Source organism: Phacochoerus africanus, chromosome 1, assembly GCF_016906955.1.
Source record: "Phacochoerus africanus isolate WHEZ1 chromosome 1, ROS_Pafr_v1, whole genome shotgun sequence".
NCBI lineage: Eukaryota > Metazoa > Chordata > Mammalia > Artiodactyla > Suidae > Phacochoerus > Phacochoerus africanus.
The window spans coordinates 123976487-123996610 of record NC_062544.1 but is presented as its reverse complement, the minus strand read 5'-3'; the positions used below and the strand labels follow the sequence as shown (position 1 = coordinate 123996610).

The following is a 20124-nucleotide window of genomic DNA, read 5'->3' as shown; positions in this document are numbered from 1 at the left end:
AATAAATATCCCCTGTGAGGTGCTGCTGTCATCAGCCTCCCCTTCTTGGGGCCTGATTACCTCCTCACCAGTGTCTGATTGCCGGTCATAGGCATCTCGGAGGACGCTTGGCTAGCTCCAACAAATTCCTGCCTTCCTTCTGAACCACCTTTAATTACCATCCCAGCCTTCGTTAAATAATGAAGAGGCTTCTAGCAGAGCACGCAAGGTCCTTGGCTTCTCAATCAACATCAAGGACATTTTCTCAGTGGTTCCACAAGTATGTGATAGATTCCCCTACCCCCACCCCTCTTCATATGGGGCGCTTCCCGATAAACTGATGGGATACATTCTTTGTCAGTGTACCTTCCGAGGGCCTGAAACTATCTGGATTTGAAATCCTCCCTTGGCCTGCTCCCATCACTGGATCCCTTCAAGTTTCACACCTGAGCCAACGGGCCACTTATTGATCAGGGATCAGACAGACAGCACTGCTCAAGCCCGGCAATTTGGTGCCATCCGAACTGCTTTCTCACAAAGCTTGTCAACAGAAAGGAAATTGCTGCCTCCTCTGGGGTTGGGGGTGGAGGTGTGACATCACACAGCAGCCCCACCCTGCGGAGGACCACGGGTGATGGGGGTAGACAGATGCCTCTTGGCCAAGGACCTACCTGTCTGGCTGGGAGGGAGAGGAGGGGTGTTACCTCCTCTTAAAGCAGAAGGAAACATTTCAGGTGCACAGAGCCGCCAGCCGAGCCTCAGACAGCTTAAATGTCCATCATTTCCTTATCACCTGGCTTAGCTCAGGAACCCTTGAATGCAGCATCATTTAGGGGAAATTTCCAAAGAAATGGTCTCAGGGATGGATCTCTCTTTCTGAAGGGCAGTATCAGAAAGGTCTTAGTAAACATGAAATCCCCCAAAGCCGACATGTAGGACTTCAAACCTGGCATTTTGGTGCTCCAGGGTGTCACCTCCCCCTGCCACCACCACTGAGAGCTCATGAAAGGCAAACTGCATGGTCAAAGGTGCCAGAACCCGGAGAGAGTGCCAGAACCCAGTTAAAGCAAGACCTCAGCTATGGCATTTTCGGGATTTACCACATTAAAACTCCATCTAGTTGGAGCTGTCAGTGGCCAAGCACATGTCATGATGGGCCAGGTTCTGTGCCTTCATCTCAGGTGGTCCACACAGGCATCCTCTCCACTAAAGATGAATGACGACCCTGGGGTCCACAGAGACCAAGTCACTGGGCTGAGCCAAAGACCCAGAGTGGGGAGAGGGCTCAAGACTGGAACCACGTCTGTGGTACTGGACATCAGCGGGGGCGTGACATCATGTGCCTTCTCTCCACAAACATCTCCCACATCTGTTTTCCTATCTGCAGGGTGGTAATAAAGAGGTTGGGAGGGTTACTCAAAGCACTTAAAAGGTGAAAACTGACTCACACCAGCACAGGGCATCACTACTTTAGCCCCAGGTCTATGCTTCCTCTGTGAGTTAACAATACTTCGTGCAAACAGCTTCCTTCCTGCTCCCTCTGCCTTCCTGGTTTCCTTTGTTCTCTGTGACAGATGAGAGTGTGGATCTCCTAACCACTTCCCTAGCAGCCTCAGATTCCTCTGAGGCCCTCTGAAACTGGGTGCCTCCCAATTACTGTTCTCCCCTATCAGAAATACAAACTAAGCTCATGGTCCCTCAAACCATCACAGGGAGGCTGGAAATAAGTATGGTGGTATAGGGTGCTCACTCCAGGGCCTCTACATGTGCTGTTCTGCAGTGATACTGCAATAGTTACGAGTACTATCTGAGTAGGCCGACTTTGGGCTGAGATACTATGTTTCACAAACTACGTCATCAAATCCCCAGTGTCATTCTATGGGGCTTCCAGCTCCATCATTACCTCTGTTTTAGAGTCTGAGATCCAAGAGGGTCTTTCATTCGCTGTCTGAATGGAGTCAGACTACTTTGGTTCTGGCCATACCAGCAGTGTGGTCTTGGATAAAGCTCGGGTAAAAGCTTCAGGGATAAATGCCTGAAATGCACAAGCTCATGCTGGCTGATGGGTAGGAAGGATGCTTTAAGGAGTAGCTATTGTTAAATACTTACTGAGTATCTACTATATGGCAGGACCATGACTAGGAACTAGGGATAAATGTAAACACAAGTAGACATGGTCCCTGACCTCCTGGAGATTACAACCCAGAGGGCAAACAGCCATTAATTGCTTTATTGGAGCAATTAATTTTAAGCTAAAGCATATCTCTCAAACTGAGGATCCTTAGGGGCTCTGGATAGAATCCACAGAAATTTGTTCACTTGGGAAAAAATACACTTTGATTTTCACTAATCTCTAACTAAAATTTAGCATTTCCTTATGTTTCAAATGTTAGAAACTAACTGTAGTAATGTTGGCAGAACCCGTGTGACATCACCAATAGAAATCATAGACAGATTCCTATTTGATTACAGTTATTGCCAATATCTCAAATTTTCCTTCATGCTCATTATTTAAAAATTATAATAGTTATTAGACCAGCTGCTCAACTTTATAATTTAATGCCTTCATCAAGAAGCAGATCAATTTTTATATTACAATGAAAACTATTTTTATAATATCTGAGGATAATTGGCTTCTTTGGTAATCTATTTTATTTTATGCATCTAAAATCAATGGTATGAGAAGAAGTCTATGGGATTCACCAGATGACTAAAAGGGCCCATGGCACCAAAAAGGTTAAATACTCCCAGCATTAAGGATCATGTGATTACATGTTTTTAAGGAAAATATTATAGTAGTTCTGTAAAAAGGTTTAATAAAGGATCCTGACCTAGATTTGAGGGATTGGTCAGGAAAGGCTTACTGAACACAGTGATGTCTGTACTAAAATATGAACAATGGTTAATTGTTCATAAAATGAGCAGGGAGGAAAGAGGCTTAGATATGGCAGACAGAAATCCAGGTTGGGGTGGGAAAACTGGAAAGAAAACTAGCATGGCTTGGCAAGCAGAAAATGAGAAGGAGGAGGATGGTTGAGATCAGGTCTTAAAAGCAGTGTCTGGAGCTGGGTTCATTCCTGGGCAGCTCTGACCTGAAGCCAGAGGCTTGCTGGAGGACCACCTTCCATGATGTTGGAGACCGCAAGTGCCACCAATCCCTGAGACAACTGCTTTCAAGTTTTAAATCTATGAGGTCTTAAATAATGCAAACTCTGCTACGAGACAAAAGAAAGTATATATATTGGTCTCTGCCCCAAGTACCTGGCACAGAGCTCCTCAAACCCTTGTAATTTCCCAAGTGATAAGAGTACTGGAAGTATCGCTTACTCTTTTAAAAATTTCCTGTCGTGGCACAGCAGAAACAAATCTGACTAGGAACCATGAGATTATGGATTTGATCCCTGGCCTCCCTCAGTGGGTTAAGGATCTGGCGTTGCCGTGAGCTGTGGTGTAGGTTGCAGACGCGGCTCGGATCTGGCGTGGCTGTGGCTGTGGCCAGCGGCTACAGCTCTGATTAGACCCCTAGCATGGGAACCTCCATTTGCCGCAGGTGCAGCCCTAAAAAGACAAAAGACCCCCCAAAAAAATTTCTTTTAGAAATTATTCAATCTAACCTAGGAAACAATCAAAAAAACAATTCACTGCTTTCTCCCACCCAGGAGGCAGAGAACCAGGCGGCTTCCTACTTAGGAGAAAGAACTAAGTTTTCCTAACACATCTGTGGAGTTCTTTTCTATACCACCCAACAGCACCCCTTCCAATCCCATGAATAAGCCTTAGTGTGCAGTTCAGTTTCTCAGCCAAATAATTGAGAAGCTCTGTATGGCAATTACCCTGGAAGACGGCAAGTTGGAAAACATTTTTTTTTTCCTTTTTCTTTTTAGGGTCGTACCCAAGGCATATGGAAGTTCCCAGGCTAGGGGTCAAATCAGAGCTGCTGTTGCAAGCCTATACCACAGCCACAGCAACAAGGGATCCGAGCCTTGTCTGCAACTTACACCACAGCTCACGCCGGATACCTGAGCCACTAGGCAAGGCCAGGAATCGAACATGCATCCTCATGGATGCTAGTTGGATTCATTTCCACTGCACCACAACAGGAACTCCCGGGAAAACCTTATCCCATCATCTGTCTCCTCTGTGCATATGCTACAGCCACATGCTCAAAGTGCAATAGCAGCAGCCAGCGCCCAGGAAGGCAAAGACAGAAATTTAATTCTCCAGTCCACCAAGCATAAGGTTTTGACTTTCCCACATTATGCTATTCCTGACCTCTCCTACTTCCTTGGAGTCTTTTTCCTATGTGATATCCCTCTTCCTCTGAGAGCGAAGGGCCAGGGGAGGTGTCTCTGTCCTATACAAGAAAAAGCATTGTTCAGCTCAGTGCTAAGGGAGCTGGTGAAGTTCAGAGCAATGCACCATCCAAGCCCTGCTTGAAAACAGCTGCTTCTCAGACACTGAGAAGGCTGGAGTCCATGTGCCCCAAATATCCCTCCCTTCCAACTTTAACATGTTGCAACTTCCTGCCAAAATGGCATAATGCACCTTATCCCACTTCAGTTGAGGACAGCATCCTTGCTATGTGGTACCTCTTAACGTCCCCCTTCTCCTGCTTTCTTGCTCTCAACCTGGGCCCCAACTGAGCATTAGGACCAGAAACCAGAGTGCAGGTCTGAGTGCCCTTAGAGTGAAGCTGGGCTTTTTCAGTCTCCTATTTCCCATGGCTGAGATGACGTCATGGCCTCGTTTATCGGCAAGAGACACCTGGGTCATTTAGAGTCCTAGAGCTGACCTTGGCAATGAGAAACTGCTTTCTAAACACCATCCAAGACCTAAGATCCCATGAACTACCTTTTTAAGTGATCCCAATGACCCTGTCAAGAGATCAACAGACGAGTGGTCCATACTGCTGGGTTTAGCCGGGCTTTTATTTAAATCCTTGATTCTAGATGACTATCATCCAACTGGTCAAGATGCCCTCCTTCTTTGTTCAACTTGGTCCTTAAAATAACTTTTCTCTTAGAATTAGGGAGCACCTAGGTACCTACCATATTTAAAAGGAGTGTTCTCCTTTTAATGTCCTCCAGCATTCACCTTATCCACTTTGAATCTGATTCTTCCTTGGCACCTGCCTCTTACTTGTTCTGATTCAAGGAGGCCACTGGATGAGCTCCATTGTTTGAATTCCAACATTGTTTCAACCCCCAGATGTGCCACCTGCACCAAAAGGCCATTTGCTAAGGATGGACCGCTCTAGTATGGTTCTAGGGGCTTACACATCTGGGGACTGCCTTAAAGCACCCCCTTCCTGGCCTGGTCAAGAGAACCCAAGAGATCAAAGAGCCTGCCACTCAAATTGGAGAGACCAGGCTGTGAGGAAGCAGTGATCCCTAGCGACCTCAGTGGGAACACATTTGTGCAGAGTTTGGGAAGGAAGGAGCTGCTTCCACCTCCTGGCTGCCCCCAGCATGCATGCAGATTCACGTGCTCTAAGGAGCTGGGCTTCTAAGTGGCTGGTGAAAACCAACCATTTGAGATGCTCAGAACACTCCTCACTTAGAAGGCTCCTCTTTTCTGGGAATCCTCTGCAGGGAAATCAGAGGATTCCATGCACTAGACAAATCATACCTCTTAGCACTCAGTGTCAGATATACCAATGGCACCTTGTCTACAAAGGCACAGATGTGACACAGGACAGCCAAGACACTCATCTTGGTCTAACCCGGTGCTTTGGAATCAGAAGACAGTCTGGAGAGGGCCCAGGAGTGAAGTCAGCAACTGTGATGACCTCTGGGTGTGCGTAGAGGGAAAGAGAAAAAGATGACTCCAGAGGTGCTCTTTGCCTTTTCAGACAGTCTCAAGGCTGGGGGTGGGGCGGTAAGAGCATTGCTTAGGCCCCGAGGGGGCCAAGGAACAGTTGGGTCCATGTTCCTAGCACCTCAACTAGCTCATATTGGTTTGTGGGATAATGAATGGGAAGAATGGGGAGAAGAAATGGTCTGTCTCCCAGGCATCTTCCTCCAGAGACTCCAGGAGACACACACAAACATCTTGGAGCCTCCTGCTTCATGGGCTGTGAATGCTACTTAGCGAGAGAAAGGGGAAGGGTGTCACCCTGGGAGGAAGGATGCTGGCGGCTTTTATTAATTTTCAGTTTGCAGTTCACAAGCACCAGGCGCCTGCACAGACTAACCCAAATTCAAGGAAGACTTCTCTAGAGATCAGAGAAAATCTGAAGTCACAGGAGGGTAGCTAAGTTGGCCCTGAAGATCACACTCTGCCTACCTGCCTGGAGACAGAGGAGCAAGTAATTAGTGATACTTATAAAGTGTGAAAATAACAGACAGCCCCTGATGTCTGTTACCAAGATCAGCTCAACAGCTCCCAAGCCATGGAGCAGTTCTGTGTGGGAGCGACCTGACCCAGCACCTGCCACATTCAGTGCCTCCTTTCTCTACTCTTAGGTATAGTAGAGTGGCTGTTCCTTGGGACAGAAAAGAAAGCCTCCTCTTCATGGTTTTTTGATATAAACTCTTCCATCCTAGTGACTTACAGTCAAGATGCAAGATGGATTCCCAAATCCTAGGAGACTCTCCGATTCTAGGAATTGGGAGTGGTGTGGGAATTATGCTCCCATTAGAGTCCCTAGCCTGGCCAGGTCATAAATACCTCGAATGTGCCAACTCTTGTGGCAAGAATCTTTTTACTTTTGGCCACCTGCATATGTGGATTAGCTTCATCCATCCATCCACCCATGCAAGCATGCATGCATCCACCCATCCAGTCCAATATTTATTGAAGAGCCAACAACAAGCACTGCACCCTCTCTCCAACAACAACAAAAAAGAAACAAGAAACAGTTTTGCCCACTATGGAGCTTATAAGGAAGTGGGAGGGCTAGGTATTAGGAGGGAAAAAAAAAAAGGCATACGCATGTAAAATTCCAATGCTGAGAAGTGCTACAAAAGGAAGGTACTGGTGCCCTGACAGTGTCTGGGTCCAGGTAGCCAGGGAACTTCATGGGGAAGGACCTCTGAGTTGAGCCTTGAAGGCTGACCAGGGACAAATGATGCGCAGAGTGGGGCCAGGGCCTTCCAGGGAAGAGTCTGCTGGGACTGCAGTGTGGCTGGTGGACTGAAGTGCAGGATGCAAAGGGAAGTGAGGTGCGAGGTGGGGCTGGGGAGTGGGACAGGACGTGTGGACCATCTTAGGACTGTGGGAGTCATTAGGAAAATTTTAACTATTTCAGACAACCTGGCTTTGCACTTCTACCAGCAAGAGAACATGGCCCTCTTATTCTGAAATGTGTTCTCTGGCAATTCTGTCGTTGTAACAGGTTGTTCTGAACATACTAAGAAGGACTGCTGACCTACTGACAAGAAAGTACAATTATCTGTAGAGTATTCTCTGTGTCCCAGGCTCTGTACTATTTGTTCCCTACATTGTTTCATTTTGAAGGCCACAGCCAAGGAGGGGGGTGTGTTTATTATCTCCATTTTACAGAAAGGAAACCGAGGCTTAGGTATTAACTAGAGCAAGGACATGGAGGAGTAAATGGTTGGCCTGGAATCTGAGTCCAGGTTTGCTTGACTTCAAAATTATATTCTTGCCTACTGCCCTTATATTATCTCCCCATTCATTCACTCAGTGAGTCAATGAACAATGACCATCCTTCTATGTTTTAGGTACTGGGTTAGGTCCTGTTTGTTCAAGGATGCACAAGATCCTTAGCCTAGGAAATCCCACCATCCAGGTCAAGTGGATGCACTGACCCTACCAGGGACGAACCCTGTGATTGAGGCCTCAGCAACCTCTGCCCTGAGGATCCAGGACAACCCGCCAAAAGCAAGCCAAGCACATCAGGACCAGCCCTGTCTCCTCTCAGGAAGATAAACTGATGTTTAGGAAGAGCATCTGATTGCCCCCAGGATCTTGAGTTTTAAAGCTCCTTCTTTCAGAGAAAGAGTGATAAACTGTGGCTCAAGCCACTTGATGACATTTAAAACAGAGGCTATCACTGCCTATGGATTCATAGGGGAGTCGGCAGTCCCTTGGGAAAGAGAAAGAATGCCGTTTGGACAGACGATCTCAGTTCACATCTCAGCTCTAACACTTCCTGGCTGAAAGGCTCTGGGGGACCATTTGTTCTCTTGGAACCTCAGACCCTTTGTTTATTAAAAAGAAATAATAACACTGCATTTCCCTCATTGTTCGCCCTCACCAAACCGTTAGTAAATCTCAGAGGCTCTATTCCAAAATCCATTCCTAATGGGTCACTTCTTTCTCCATCAGATCACCCTCACCTAACCTCCCCAGTGGGGTCCCACTGGGAGTATTTCCAGCAGGCTTCTGCTGGCCTTGCCAAAGGCCAGGTCTTCTACAAACTTTCTTCACAATGCTGTCAGTGTAATGGGTTTAAAACCCTGTTCACATCTGTTTAGAACCCTCAAAGGCTCCCCACTGTCAAGAATACAGTGTTAATACCTTATCAAGAAAAGTGGGAGTTCCCATTGTGGCTCAGTGGTTAATGAAACCAACTAGTATCCATGAGGATGTAGGTTCAATCCCTGGACTCACTCAGTGGGTTGAGAACCCATGTTGACGTGAGCTGTGGTATATGTCACAGACCAGAAGCGGCCTGGATCCTGCATGGCTGTGGCTGTGGCTGTGGCGCAGGCTGGTGGCTATAGCTCTGATTGGACCCCCAGCCTGGGCACCTCCATATGCCCCGAAAAGAAAAGTGTTTTCAGACTTCACCCTCCTGGTTCCTGTGCCTCAGGGCCTTTGCAAATGACATTTCCCTCTAAGAACTCTGCAGGGTCGGCTCCTTAATCAGACCACCCCACCCTACCCAGGGAGGCTCTCTGTCTTACCACACTCTGCCACTTTTAGCAAACCACCCTATTTGATCTGCAGAACAACACTGAAGCTTCATCAATGGTTAACTTGTTTGTTTCTTCCTCTTCCCACCTAAGACTCCTCTCAAGCTCCATAAGAGATGCTTCTCCCTTGTTTATTTTTACTTTTGGTGCCTAAAATCCGTAGATACTCAGCAAATATTTGATAAATGCAAAGTGAATTGTGGCAGAGGTTGCTCTGAAGATTAAATAAAACATATATGAACAGAAAAGGCTAGCATACCATCTGGCCCACGAACATCCCTACGCAGCCTTTTTACCCACAGCTACACCAGGCATAGCTCTGACAGAAAGCTCTTAACTGTGGATGAAGATGCCTGACACATGAAAAGAAACTCACAAAACTATGAATATGAGCCAAAAGTAGTTAATGCTACAATAAGTGTCTATGATGTATCAACTTTATGTCAGCCAATCAAAGGCAACTTATACCAACTCTTTGTTTACACAGAATTAGTCATTATGGGAAATCTGAGCATGTAAAAAATGTATGCTAGAAGACAGCATGATCTTTAAAACTATGAAAACCCAGGCTGTTGGAGAGTCTTAAAAAATAGCTCTACTTTTGGCCTTTGTTCTTAATCAATCCCAAGGTTAAAAAGTAGTAGTAATAGTTTTTTTTTTGTTTTGTTTTGTTTTGTTTTTTCTTCTTTGGCCACATATGGAGTTCCCCAGCCAGATGAGATCTGAGCCACAGCTTCGGCAATGCCAGACCCTTAACCCACTGTGCTGGGTCAGGGATCAGGAGACACGCTGATCCCTTTGCACCACAGCAGGAACTCCAGCAGGAACTCTTTTATTTTTAAAAGAAGGGGATCAAAAACACTCCAAGGGGGGCTCCATCAAAATGTGTTCTCCCGGAGTTGCTGTTGCTGCTCAGTGGGTTTAGACTCCAGCATAGTATCTGTGAGGATGAAGGTTTGATCCCTGGCCTCTATCAGTGGTTAAGGATCCAGTGTTGCCACAAGCAGCAGTGTGGTGTGCAGTATAGTGTGCAGATGCAGCTTGGGTCCTGCGTTCCTGTGGCTATGGTGTAGGCTGGCAGCTGTAGCTCCCATTTGATCTCTAGCCCAGGAACTTCCATATGCTTCGAGTGAGGCCCTAAAAAAAACCCCAAAAAACAAAAAAAACAAAACAAAAAAACAAACTGTTCTCCTTAGCACTTTGCTCTACTGAAAGTTTCTAGAAGTACCAAGATAACTTTTTGGAAGAGTTTTTGGGAGGGCAGCTGCCTCAAAGGAATTAAGGGCTCATATCAGAGTTTCTTTTATTAAGATAAAGTAATTCAAGCTCATTAATCCAGTGAGTGAAAATGATGAAACTGAAAATAGAGCAACAGTACTATTTTCTCCCCAAATAGCAGGAAACCATGATTTCAATGTCACACACTCTTTTTAAAAGCAATCATGGATTTACTTCTTTGTTTGCTAATTTGGGTAGAAAATGTGATGATCGTTTTCAATGTGTTCTGATTTAAAATAGGCTAGTTATTTAGGCATTCTCACACACACTGGTACATGTCCTTAAAAACTGCTTTTAACCAAGGCAAGAAAGAAATCTTTAGCACTGAAAAGGTAGCTAACAAAGAGAGTCCTCCGAAAAAACACAGCTTTGGCTTAGGAGACTGGAGGGTACACAGGCAGCCTTGTGTCCTCTTCATTTCTTTTGCTTTTTATTACATTATACAGTGTCACTTTAATTAAGCCATCAAATCAAATTATCAGATCAAGTGGTTTTGATTCCACTGTGGCTTGAACAGGTTTCGTTAAATTAATAAACCATATGCTTCATGTTGTTGGAAGGAAAGTTATTTTTCTCTGTTCACTGTTCCAAAAGTCTCCACAATAGACAGTATTCGGCACTTAATCACCGGAATGCTCTTCCATGTGCCCGGGATGTGTTGCAGAATAACTAAAATGACAGCCCATTAAATCCTAAACTCTGTCCAAGTTATTTACCGACAAAGGGCAGAGTGGTGAATTGGATGTCCCTTGAACAATCCACCAAGACTACATATTGTTTCCATTTACTGGAAACCAAAGCTTTATATTCTTAACGGATGACATCCATTATAAGTCTTTCTTCGGCAACAATACAATATGAAGATGACTCCCCCCCCCGCCCCTTTTTGGTGTCAAACACAGCCATGTGTCTTATGCTTGGGACTGAAAGGCTTGCTTCTATTTTCTGTATTCCAGTATGTCCAATCATCCTGACAGAAGGGCAGGGTAGGGGCACGTCAGCTCAGGCATCCCCACAGGGCTGCTCAATGAATGCTAGTTAATGATCACAGCCGGGGAACAAGGGAGGTAGGGAGGAGAGTCAGTCTATTGAGGCTCTGCTTAGCGGTGGTGGGAAGAGGAGCAGGTCTTAAGGTGGATGGGTTGGTGAATGGTTACCAAGTTAATAAACCTCTCATTAGTCCTAAGATCTTGTACTGTCATGGAAAAGCAGAGCCAACGAATGAAGACCTTCACAGTCATGGCCACTGTCATCATATCTTAAAACAAGCTTAAGGAGTTCCCGTCGTGGCGCAGTGGTTAACGAATCCGACTAGGAACCATGAGGTTGCGGGTTCGGTCCCTGCCCTTGCTCAGTGGGTTAACGATCCAGCGTTGCCGTGAGCTGTGGTGTAGGTTGCAGACGCGGCTCGGATCCCGTGTTGCTGTGACTCTGGCGTAGGCCGGTGGCTACAGCTCCGATTCGACCCCTAGCCTGGGAACCTCCATATGCCGCGGGAGCGGCCCAAGAAATAGCAACAACAACAACAACAAAAAGACAAAAATAAATAAATAAATAAATAAAAACAAGCTTAAGGTTGGATTTCTCCATCTTAGTTTGAGCCATTCCCTAGAGCAGGGGTCAACAAATTATGATTCCCAGGCTAAATCTGGACTGCCACCTATTTTTACAAATAAAATTTTATGGAAGACATTTTCTACACCCATTCATTTCTATATTGTCTATGAGTCCCTTCATGCTACACAGCTGAGCTGAGTAGTTGCAGCAACAGATTGTATGACCTATTACCTGGTCCTTAACTATTTACTTAAATGTTTACAGATTCCTGCCCTATGTAATTAATTTCTTTTTCTTTCTTCTGTGACAACAGTCCAATAAATGCATAGGTCCATGCTCAAAAGCACAGCTCTCTTAGGTAATGAAAGCTTTCAATAATGATCAGATAAAGGATGCCAATCAGATACTTTACTCTTTTTGAGCCACCTAAAGATTACAGAATACCATCCCTCCTTTTTAAAATCTCTTTGCTGAAGACTAGAGGAGAGAAAGAAGTTCTTCCTTTGATTGGCTCTTTTCTACTCACATCTCTAAGGTCAATGCTAAGATCTCTAGGCTGCCTGATGATTGGCATCATCCAAGGCTGTCTTTCAACCTATGGTGCCGTGGGATTATGTGAGTTTGTTTGAGGAATACAAACATGAGCATTTGGTCACATGCACCAGAGTTCACTGAAATTTAAAACAAATAGGAACATCATTTAAAAACAAATGAGGATTGATTGATTCCATTTACATGAAACTGACCAACAGGCGAGGCTAATTCATGATTATAGTTACCCCTGGGAATGGACAGTGACTAGGAATGGGGAGAATAAGGTGCTTCTGGGAAGCAGATGAGGTCAATTTCTTGATCTGGGTGTTTGTTACTCAAGTATGCTCAGTTTGCAAAAATTCATCAAGTTGTGCACATGTTAGTATGCACTTTTCTGTATGTTACATACCAGTAATATGTTTAAAAAAAAAGAGGACAGCATCTACATCTTTCTCTATCTCTAGGAAGATCATGATTTTTTTTTTTTTTTGGCTGTGCCCATGGCATGGGCAAGTTCCTGGGCTAGGTATTGAACATGTTTCACAGTAGTGACCAGAGCCACAGCAGTGACAACACCAGATCCTTAACCTGCTAAGCCAGCAGGGAACTCTGAAAAACTACAAACCATTTTCAAAATCACACATCTTAAGAATCAGCAGTGGACACCATGAAAACTGTAACATGGTAAAATGAAGAACTGATTCCCTCTATGTAATGATGGGTCCAGGGCTCTGCTCAAATTCAGAGAAGCCAATTCAGTGGAAGATCCTGCCCACTCTGACCATTTAATGCAGTGGAAACCAGTATGTTCTCAAACTATCTTGGGTGAGAAGGGCTATGCAACCCCTCTGTACAGCTGATAGGTCCTATGCTCACCCATTTATTAGGAAAGAACTTTGTAACTGTCATAACCTCAGCAATTCTGAGCTACCAGATCTTACACTCGTGACATAAATTCTGCATCCCCCACATGTCCTCTCTATTCACTTCTCACAAAACAGTGAAGCCCAAGCAAGTTCTTTTGGAAGAAAGCTTTGGAGTTTGGTTGTTATCTTTATTTTTAACCTGGATTCAAAAACAAAACAAAACACTCTACTGAGGTTTTCTATGCCAGCCCAACTTTAGATATTTTATAGGTTCGTACACTTCCTAACTCTCCCATTGTTCCCTGCTGATAAATGATACCCTTGACAAAGGGTGAGCCCCAAATTACTTGAATTGCAAGTATTTCTGGATGGAACCCCGCCAAACCGGCTTCTCCTCACCATCACCAGACAAAGTCACACAGACAGGAAGGAAATGATCCCATTCTTAAATCTCCCTTTCCTCTTCTTTCAGCTCCTTTTCAGATATATGAGCCTGGAAAATGGGCTCATTCTTATCATCAAAGTGCATGTCAAAGCAGTTATTTGTGGAATATAATCTCATTCCTCCTGTTCCTATAAAGGTCAAATGCCAGTAAACTGGCCCCTTTCGTTGAAGGTGGAGACACTCTTGAAACAAAACCTCCCATATAACGAATCACACCAAAAATACCACAGCCTATTTCCAGGGTCAATAAATGACACAAGCACTTCCCATATAACCCAAGCTCACGATTTCAAAGGAGAGCTTTGGCTTGGGAAAGATCCATCTCTTCACACCCAAAGGAAATTCTTTCTTATTCCTTCCTATCTTCCAAACACTAGTTCTTTGACAAGCCTTATTCCTCCAAGTGTTTCCTGAGCTTTAAACCACAATTAGGACAAATCACAGAGCTTGAAGGTTGGGCTGCAAGGGTAGAAGCAGACTTTCCAGTTTCCTGGGGGAGAAATTGGTGGCCATTTCCCATGAGAAAGCAGAAATGGAAAAGATTAAGGTACATGAAAATTACAAAACTTATGTTTATCAGATATGGGAATTGAGCTGTTCAAGAATAGTTTTAAAAGGCCTTATGATGGCTGGTGGGGGTGGAGAGGTAGAGGGAGACTGTCTTGCCTGGTATGGAAGCTGCAGACTAAAGTCTTGAGAGCAAGATGAGGTTCTGAAGTTTGAGCTCAGAGACAAACACTGGATCGCAGCAGGGAAACAGTTAACAAGTCAGACACCAAAAAGCTTTCTTTAGCCATCAATTAGCTCCTGTTGATGCTACCAGGTTACATTTCAGAGAGAAGGACTGATCTGTTACTAGTCAAAAGGGCAATTCTGAACATATCTATTTCACTGAAGATATTCCCACAACCGCTTATATTTATCATCCAGATAAGTCTCTTTTAGCAGAGAAACATGCTTTTAATGCCAAGTTCCAATTCTTGGCTGGTTTTAAACTCCTTTTAATTTAAAGTAATTTATGATAAGGAATCTTCCTCTGGGCAAGGGCACTTAATCCAAACGTACCTTTAGACGCTTCTGTTCCCAGTGGGTTTTCTAAGAAGTCTGTCATGTCGTGGTTCCAGGCATCGTGGACGGCAGACTTGGACACCACCCTGTCGTACAGGCCCTGCTGTGGCCGGAAGTTATTTCTCAGATACTCCACTGACTTGACGTGGTCTTGCTGCTCTGTGGTGAAGATGGAATAAAAAGCCTCGAGCTGAACAGAGAACCAGAGAAAGGAGAAAAAGGAACATCAGTTAGAAAGCTATGTGGCCCAAAGCTGGGGCAGGGGAGACAAGAACATAAATTGCTATGAAGGGCCCAAAGTGGAGTGGCAGAGACCCAGCAAGATACAGGCTGCCTTCCAGAATCACTGCCAATGGGCTTAGCTGGCTGCCATTTCTGTCCTGCCAACCAACCAGGAAAACACTTCATTTGAGGGTGTGTAGAACCCTTGGTAGTTTGTGTCTCAGACAAGTGGCCTTCTGCAGGGCCTTCCCTGGAGAGAACTTCAGTGTTACAGGTTAAGTGTTACAGTATTTATTTTTTTGTCTTTTTTTTTTTTTGCTATTTCTTGGGCCGCTCCTGTGGCACATGGAGGTTCCCAAGCTAGGGGTTGAATCGGAGCTTTAGCCACCGGCCTACACCAGAGCCACAACAACTCAGAATTCGAGCCGCATCTGCAACCTACACCACAGCTCACGGCAACGCCGGATCATTAACCCACTAAGCAAGGGCAGGGACCGAACCCACAACCTCATGGTTCCTAGTCGGATTCGTTAATCACTGCGCCATGACGGGAACTCCTACATGTTACAGTATTAAGCAGAGCTATGGCGAAACTGGTAGGTTCTGGAGGCCGACCACTTGAGTGGGAATTCTAACGCTGAATCTCAACCATTCTGTGACCCTGAGAAAGTTGTTTAACTTCTGTAAGACTCAATTCTTCCTCAAAAACAAACAAACAAAAAAAACCCAACCAACCAACCAAAAAAAACCAGTGAGGATTATAGCAGCATTGACCTGAAAGGGTTTGGGTCAGGATTATATGAGATAATCCTTGTGTGGTGCTTAAAACAGGTCCTGGAACAGAAGAACTCTATAAGTATCCATGACTTAGTTCTTACTAAGCATCTCCTTACCTACTAGGGATCTAGTTCAGAAGTTGCTAAATCACAAAGTGGCTAAATCCATGACACGTAGGTTAAACTGCCCAAGTTCAGCATTTACCAGAGGGGTGATCATAGCCAAATTATTCAAGCTTTCTGTAACTCAAGTTTCCTCATCTGTAAAACAGACATAATACTAGTACTACCTATGGTAAAGTTGAAAAGATTAAAAATCTATGTGGCAACCAGTAAGCCCTTAGTAAAGATTAGCTGCTATTGTCATTATTAATTTTTTTTTGGCTGCGCCTGTAGCATGCAGAAGTTCCTGGGCCAAGGAATGAACCCACACCACAGCATCGATCCAAGCCACTGCAGTGACAATGCCTGACCCTTAACCTGCTGTGCCACAAGAGAACCCCCATTATAGTACTACCAGGAAATGTGTTCCACAAATGGAAAACTTTCATAGAAAAGCAAAGAAGACATTTCAGGACCCCAGAGTCATATGTCTATTATCAAAAAGGATTCAACATTCTGCTTATTAAAAAAAAAAAAAAAGGTCATCCTATTATATAAGAGGAATAGAGCAGGGGTTGAGTGACAGAGATTTGTTCTCAATGGACCACAAAGTTATTCTTGTCACCAAAGGAATAAGGCATATCATAAAAAGCCCAGCCACCAAAAATACAAGGCCTTGAGCTGCAGGGAAGAAAATGAAATAAATAAGAGAGAAGATGAATGAATTCTTCCTGGCCCATCTGGCTGCTTGAATGCCAAATCATAATGCTTTCTGCAGGAAAGAATGACCAGTTGGAGAGGTGTTAGAAAAACACTACCCAAGCAGGCACTGAGGGGCTGCCCTAGGCTTCCAGGACCAAGAGCTGACTAGCACCAACATATATACGATAAAAAAGAATTATGACCTGTCTTTCTGGATAGACATCTTGAAGCCTGGAACTAACCCCAGCATTTCTCAAACAGTCTGAGAGAAAGATGCAGAAAATGACCTGCTTCCAGTCTGAAACTCCCTCTCTATGCATGAGAAGGCATTGAATTTACATAGTCATGAAAAATCATTTCAGTATATGCATTCACTTATCATTCCACTTCGCCTCCAATTCTGCTGCCCATGTAAAGTGATAATAAGCCATGAAACCTTTTCTGCTTTTTCATCAAGGGAATAGAAGCAGGTGGTCGCTCAACCAGCCTGAAAGCAAAAGTAGCCCATTACTCCAATGTTACTCTAATTCTCTACAAGTCACAGAACTTTTCTTCTAAAGACTCAATGGCTGCTATTTAAAATTTGCCTTTCTTCCCAGTCTTCCTTCTGATGTTCCTTGTTTATTTCTAATGAAGGGAGAAAGGCCATAAAAACAGAAAAGTTAGGGGAGTTCCCATCGTGGCTCAGTGGTTAACCAATTCGACTAGGAACCATGAGGTTGCGGGTTGGATCCCTGGCCTTGCTCAGTGGGTTAAGGATCCGGCGTTGCCGTGAGCTGTGGTGTAGGTTGCAGATACGGCTTGGATTCAATCCCTAGCCTGGGAACCTCCATATGCCACGGAAGCGGCCCAAGAAATGACAAAAAAAAAAAAAGAAAGAAAGAGAAGTTAGGAAAACTGGGCTGTTGATTCTGTCCAAATATGATCTGCTCAGATGAAAATAATTGGAAGTGCTGGAAAAAAAAAAAAAATCAACTCAACCTAGTAAGGTGCACTCATTTGAAAAGACTACCCTAAACCAGAACTGAACGCATCTGAAAATGAGAGACGCTTTCAAGATCTCAGAGAAAATAACTTCTTAAAATTACGTGGAAGAAATTAACAAAGACCCTCTGGAGACAGTCTAAGGCGAAGACTAACCAAACTGATTAAAGGGATGGAGGGTAAATCCTGTGTGGAAAGGTTAAAGGAAGTGGAATTGTTTAGCCTGAAGAAAAGGTGAGTAAAGAGTAATATGATTAAAGGCCTTGGTGTGAAAGATGCTGACCAGCTTTTCTCCATGTCCAGAGAAGGCCAAATAAGAGGAAATTGGTTTAAATTAAAGCTGTAGAGACGTGAGTTGAATAGAGAGAGGAATTCCTTAATTTTCAGGGTATTTTTTTTCTTTTTTTTTTAGAAAAAATGGACTGGGCTACTATACATAGCAAGTTAGACCAGAAATTTTCTGGAAGAGACAGCCATCTGTCTTGAAATACTTTAATTTCTGAGATGCCAGGAAAGGATGGCCTGGGAGACACACGGCAGTGTGACTCGAAGGTCTGTTTATTTTCTTGACTGCTTGCTTCTTTCACAGCTAGCATTTGGTTCTCCTAAAAAGTTTATTTCTGATGCCTCAGGAAAGAATTAGTCATATAACTGTAAAAAGAGGCAGGTTCCGAATTTAACACAAAAATGCTTTCGCTTAAACTGCTCTTACAGCTTAATGACATGTTTTGGCTTAAAAGCTCAGCCACTTCCTTGTCATTAACTCAACTTGCCCAAAGACTTCGAAGGAAGGACGTGACAGTTCTGAGAGTGAACTGATGACCAGGATGATGTTATATTGTCACCTGGATCATAGCTTCCACTGACAGTCACATAAAAGAGGAGAAAGGAGGACAAGCTGTAACAGACTCATCGATGTTTACTAAAACCGTCTTTACTCTACGTTAAATGAAGATTGCCATGCTAGTGGCCTCTCCTGCTGGTCACTGGCATGCTTGGCCATTGAATGAAAATGCCCATGATCCCTGGGTTGGCCAAGGGTAGCTATGCTTTTCACTTGTGATCAGCACTCATCTGGGCCAGAAATGTATTTCTATTCATCACATAGCTTCAGGCTGTCCCCCGGTCCTCACCTTTGCCTAGCAGCCCACACTCGCTGGAGGTGAACCTGATCACCACCTGGACCTCTCCTTTGTTGGATTCCATGGGATGCCATTTATGGAGCCGATAACAATAAGAAGGTGCCTCCTGGAGTTGTGCAAGATGGCAGCCCTGTGTAACGCAGGAGCCACAGAACAAACTACAAAGTCGTGTCTCTCTGGCCTCTGACTGGTCCACATGTTTGCTTAATCTGCTTGACTCCTCTCGATTGAGTTAATAGCCACACAGTGATCCTTCTAAACTGCACGCGAGATCATGTGACACATTTCTGTTCAATACATTTCAACAGCCTCCCATTCTTACTACACAGACCTAATGATCTGGCATGTGCTTTGGTCTTCAAATGTCAAAATGCTTCCTCTCATTACTTGGGTTAAAACCACTGTTCTTTAAACCCTACCCGCTAAATGTGTGACTACAGTCAAAGTATTTTCTTACATGTACAATGGAGATAACACCATTACCCACCTTATGTGGTTTTTGTTATTATTAAATGAGTTACTATGTATCAAGTGTTTGGAAGAGTTCCTGATACACAAGAAGTGCTCAATAAGCATTACTGTAATTACTATTATTATTATTGTTTTATTAGGAATGTGAGAACTATGATTGTGAGCTAAGCTTACAATAACCTTAAGATGCCCTATGGCTTCTCCCTCTTTTTCTTCCTTGGACTATCTATCTATGTATGTATATTTATAATGCATATTATACACATATATGTACATTATACATATATCATGTACTTATATGCATTATTAACATATATAGACACATTATATATGCATAATGTATAGTGTAAGTACAGTATACATGTATAAGGTTTATAATAAGTAGGAAAAGGAATTATTTAGGGATGTATACAATCTTATAAATGTATGATGTATACAAAAGTACATAAAAAGTGTCTATGTATACTTATAATGCATATTTCCACCATATAATATCTATTTATCCAACTCATTAGGTGCCAGGTACTTTGCTGAGCACTTTGAAAACATGGTTTCGGTTTCTAGCTGATTCTTAGCTCAACAGAGTAACATTAAAGTAACATTATAATATTATTATTACATCACTAACACTAGCAACTAATATTTACTGACATTACTATTGTTTTTTAATTAAAAAAATTTTTTTAGGGCCGCATCTGCAGCATATGGAAGTTCCCAGGATAGGAGTCGAATCAGAGTTGCAGCTACTGGTCTACGCCACAGCCACAGCAACGTGGAATCTGAGCTTCATCTGCAACCTATTTAGCAGCTTGTGGCGAACCAGATCCTTAACCCACTGAGCAAGGCCAGGGATTGAACCCTCAACCTCATGAACACTAGTTGGGTTTCTAACCTGCTGAGCCACAATAGAAACTCCTTATTGAGCATGATTATGCACAAGGCAATGTGCTAAGAGCATTACATGCTTTCTCCTACTTAATCCTCATAGAAATCTGGCAAAGTCAGTGTCATTGTCAGATTATTATTATTATTTTTGACAAGGAACCTGGGCTTAGAGACACTAAGTCACTTGCCCGAGATTACACAGGAACTGAGAGGTGAAGTGAGGATTAGAAG

At 43.8% G+C, this 20124-nt stretch overlaps 1 protein-coding gene across 2 annotated transcripts in view; it reads right to left on the bottom strand.

Annotated features, from left to right (window-relative positions):
• Window positions 1–20124, bottom strand: part of PTPRG (protein tyrosine phosphatase receptor type G) — a 730473-nt gene that overhangs the window by 120097 nt on the left and 590252 nt on the right. For both annotated transcript variants that reach the window (XM_047778440.1, XM_047778433.1), the window contains exon 8: window positions 14607–14799. In XM_047778440.1, the coding sequence (XP_047634396.1) occupies window positions 14607–14799 (193 nt within the window). The remainder of the gene's footprint in view (window positions 1–14606; window positions 14800–20124) is intronic.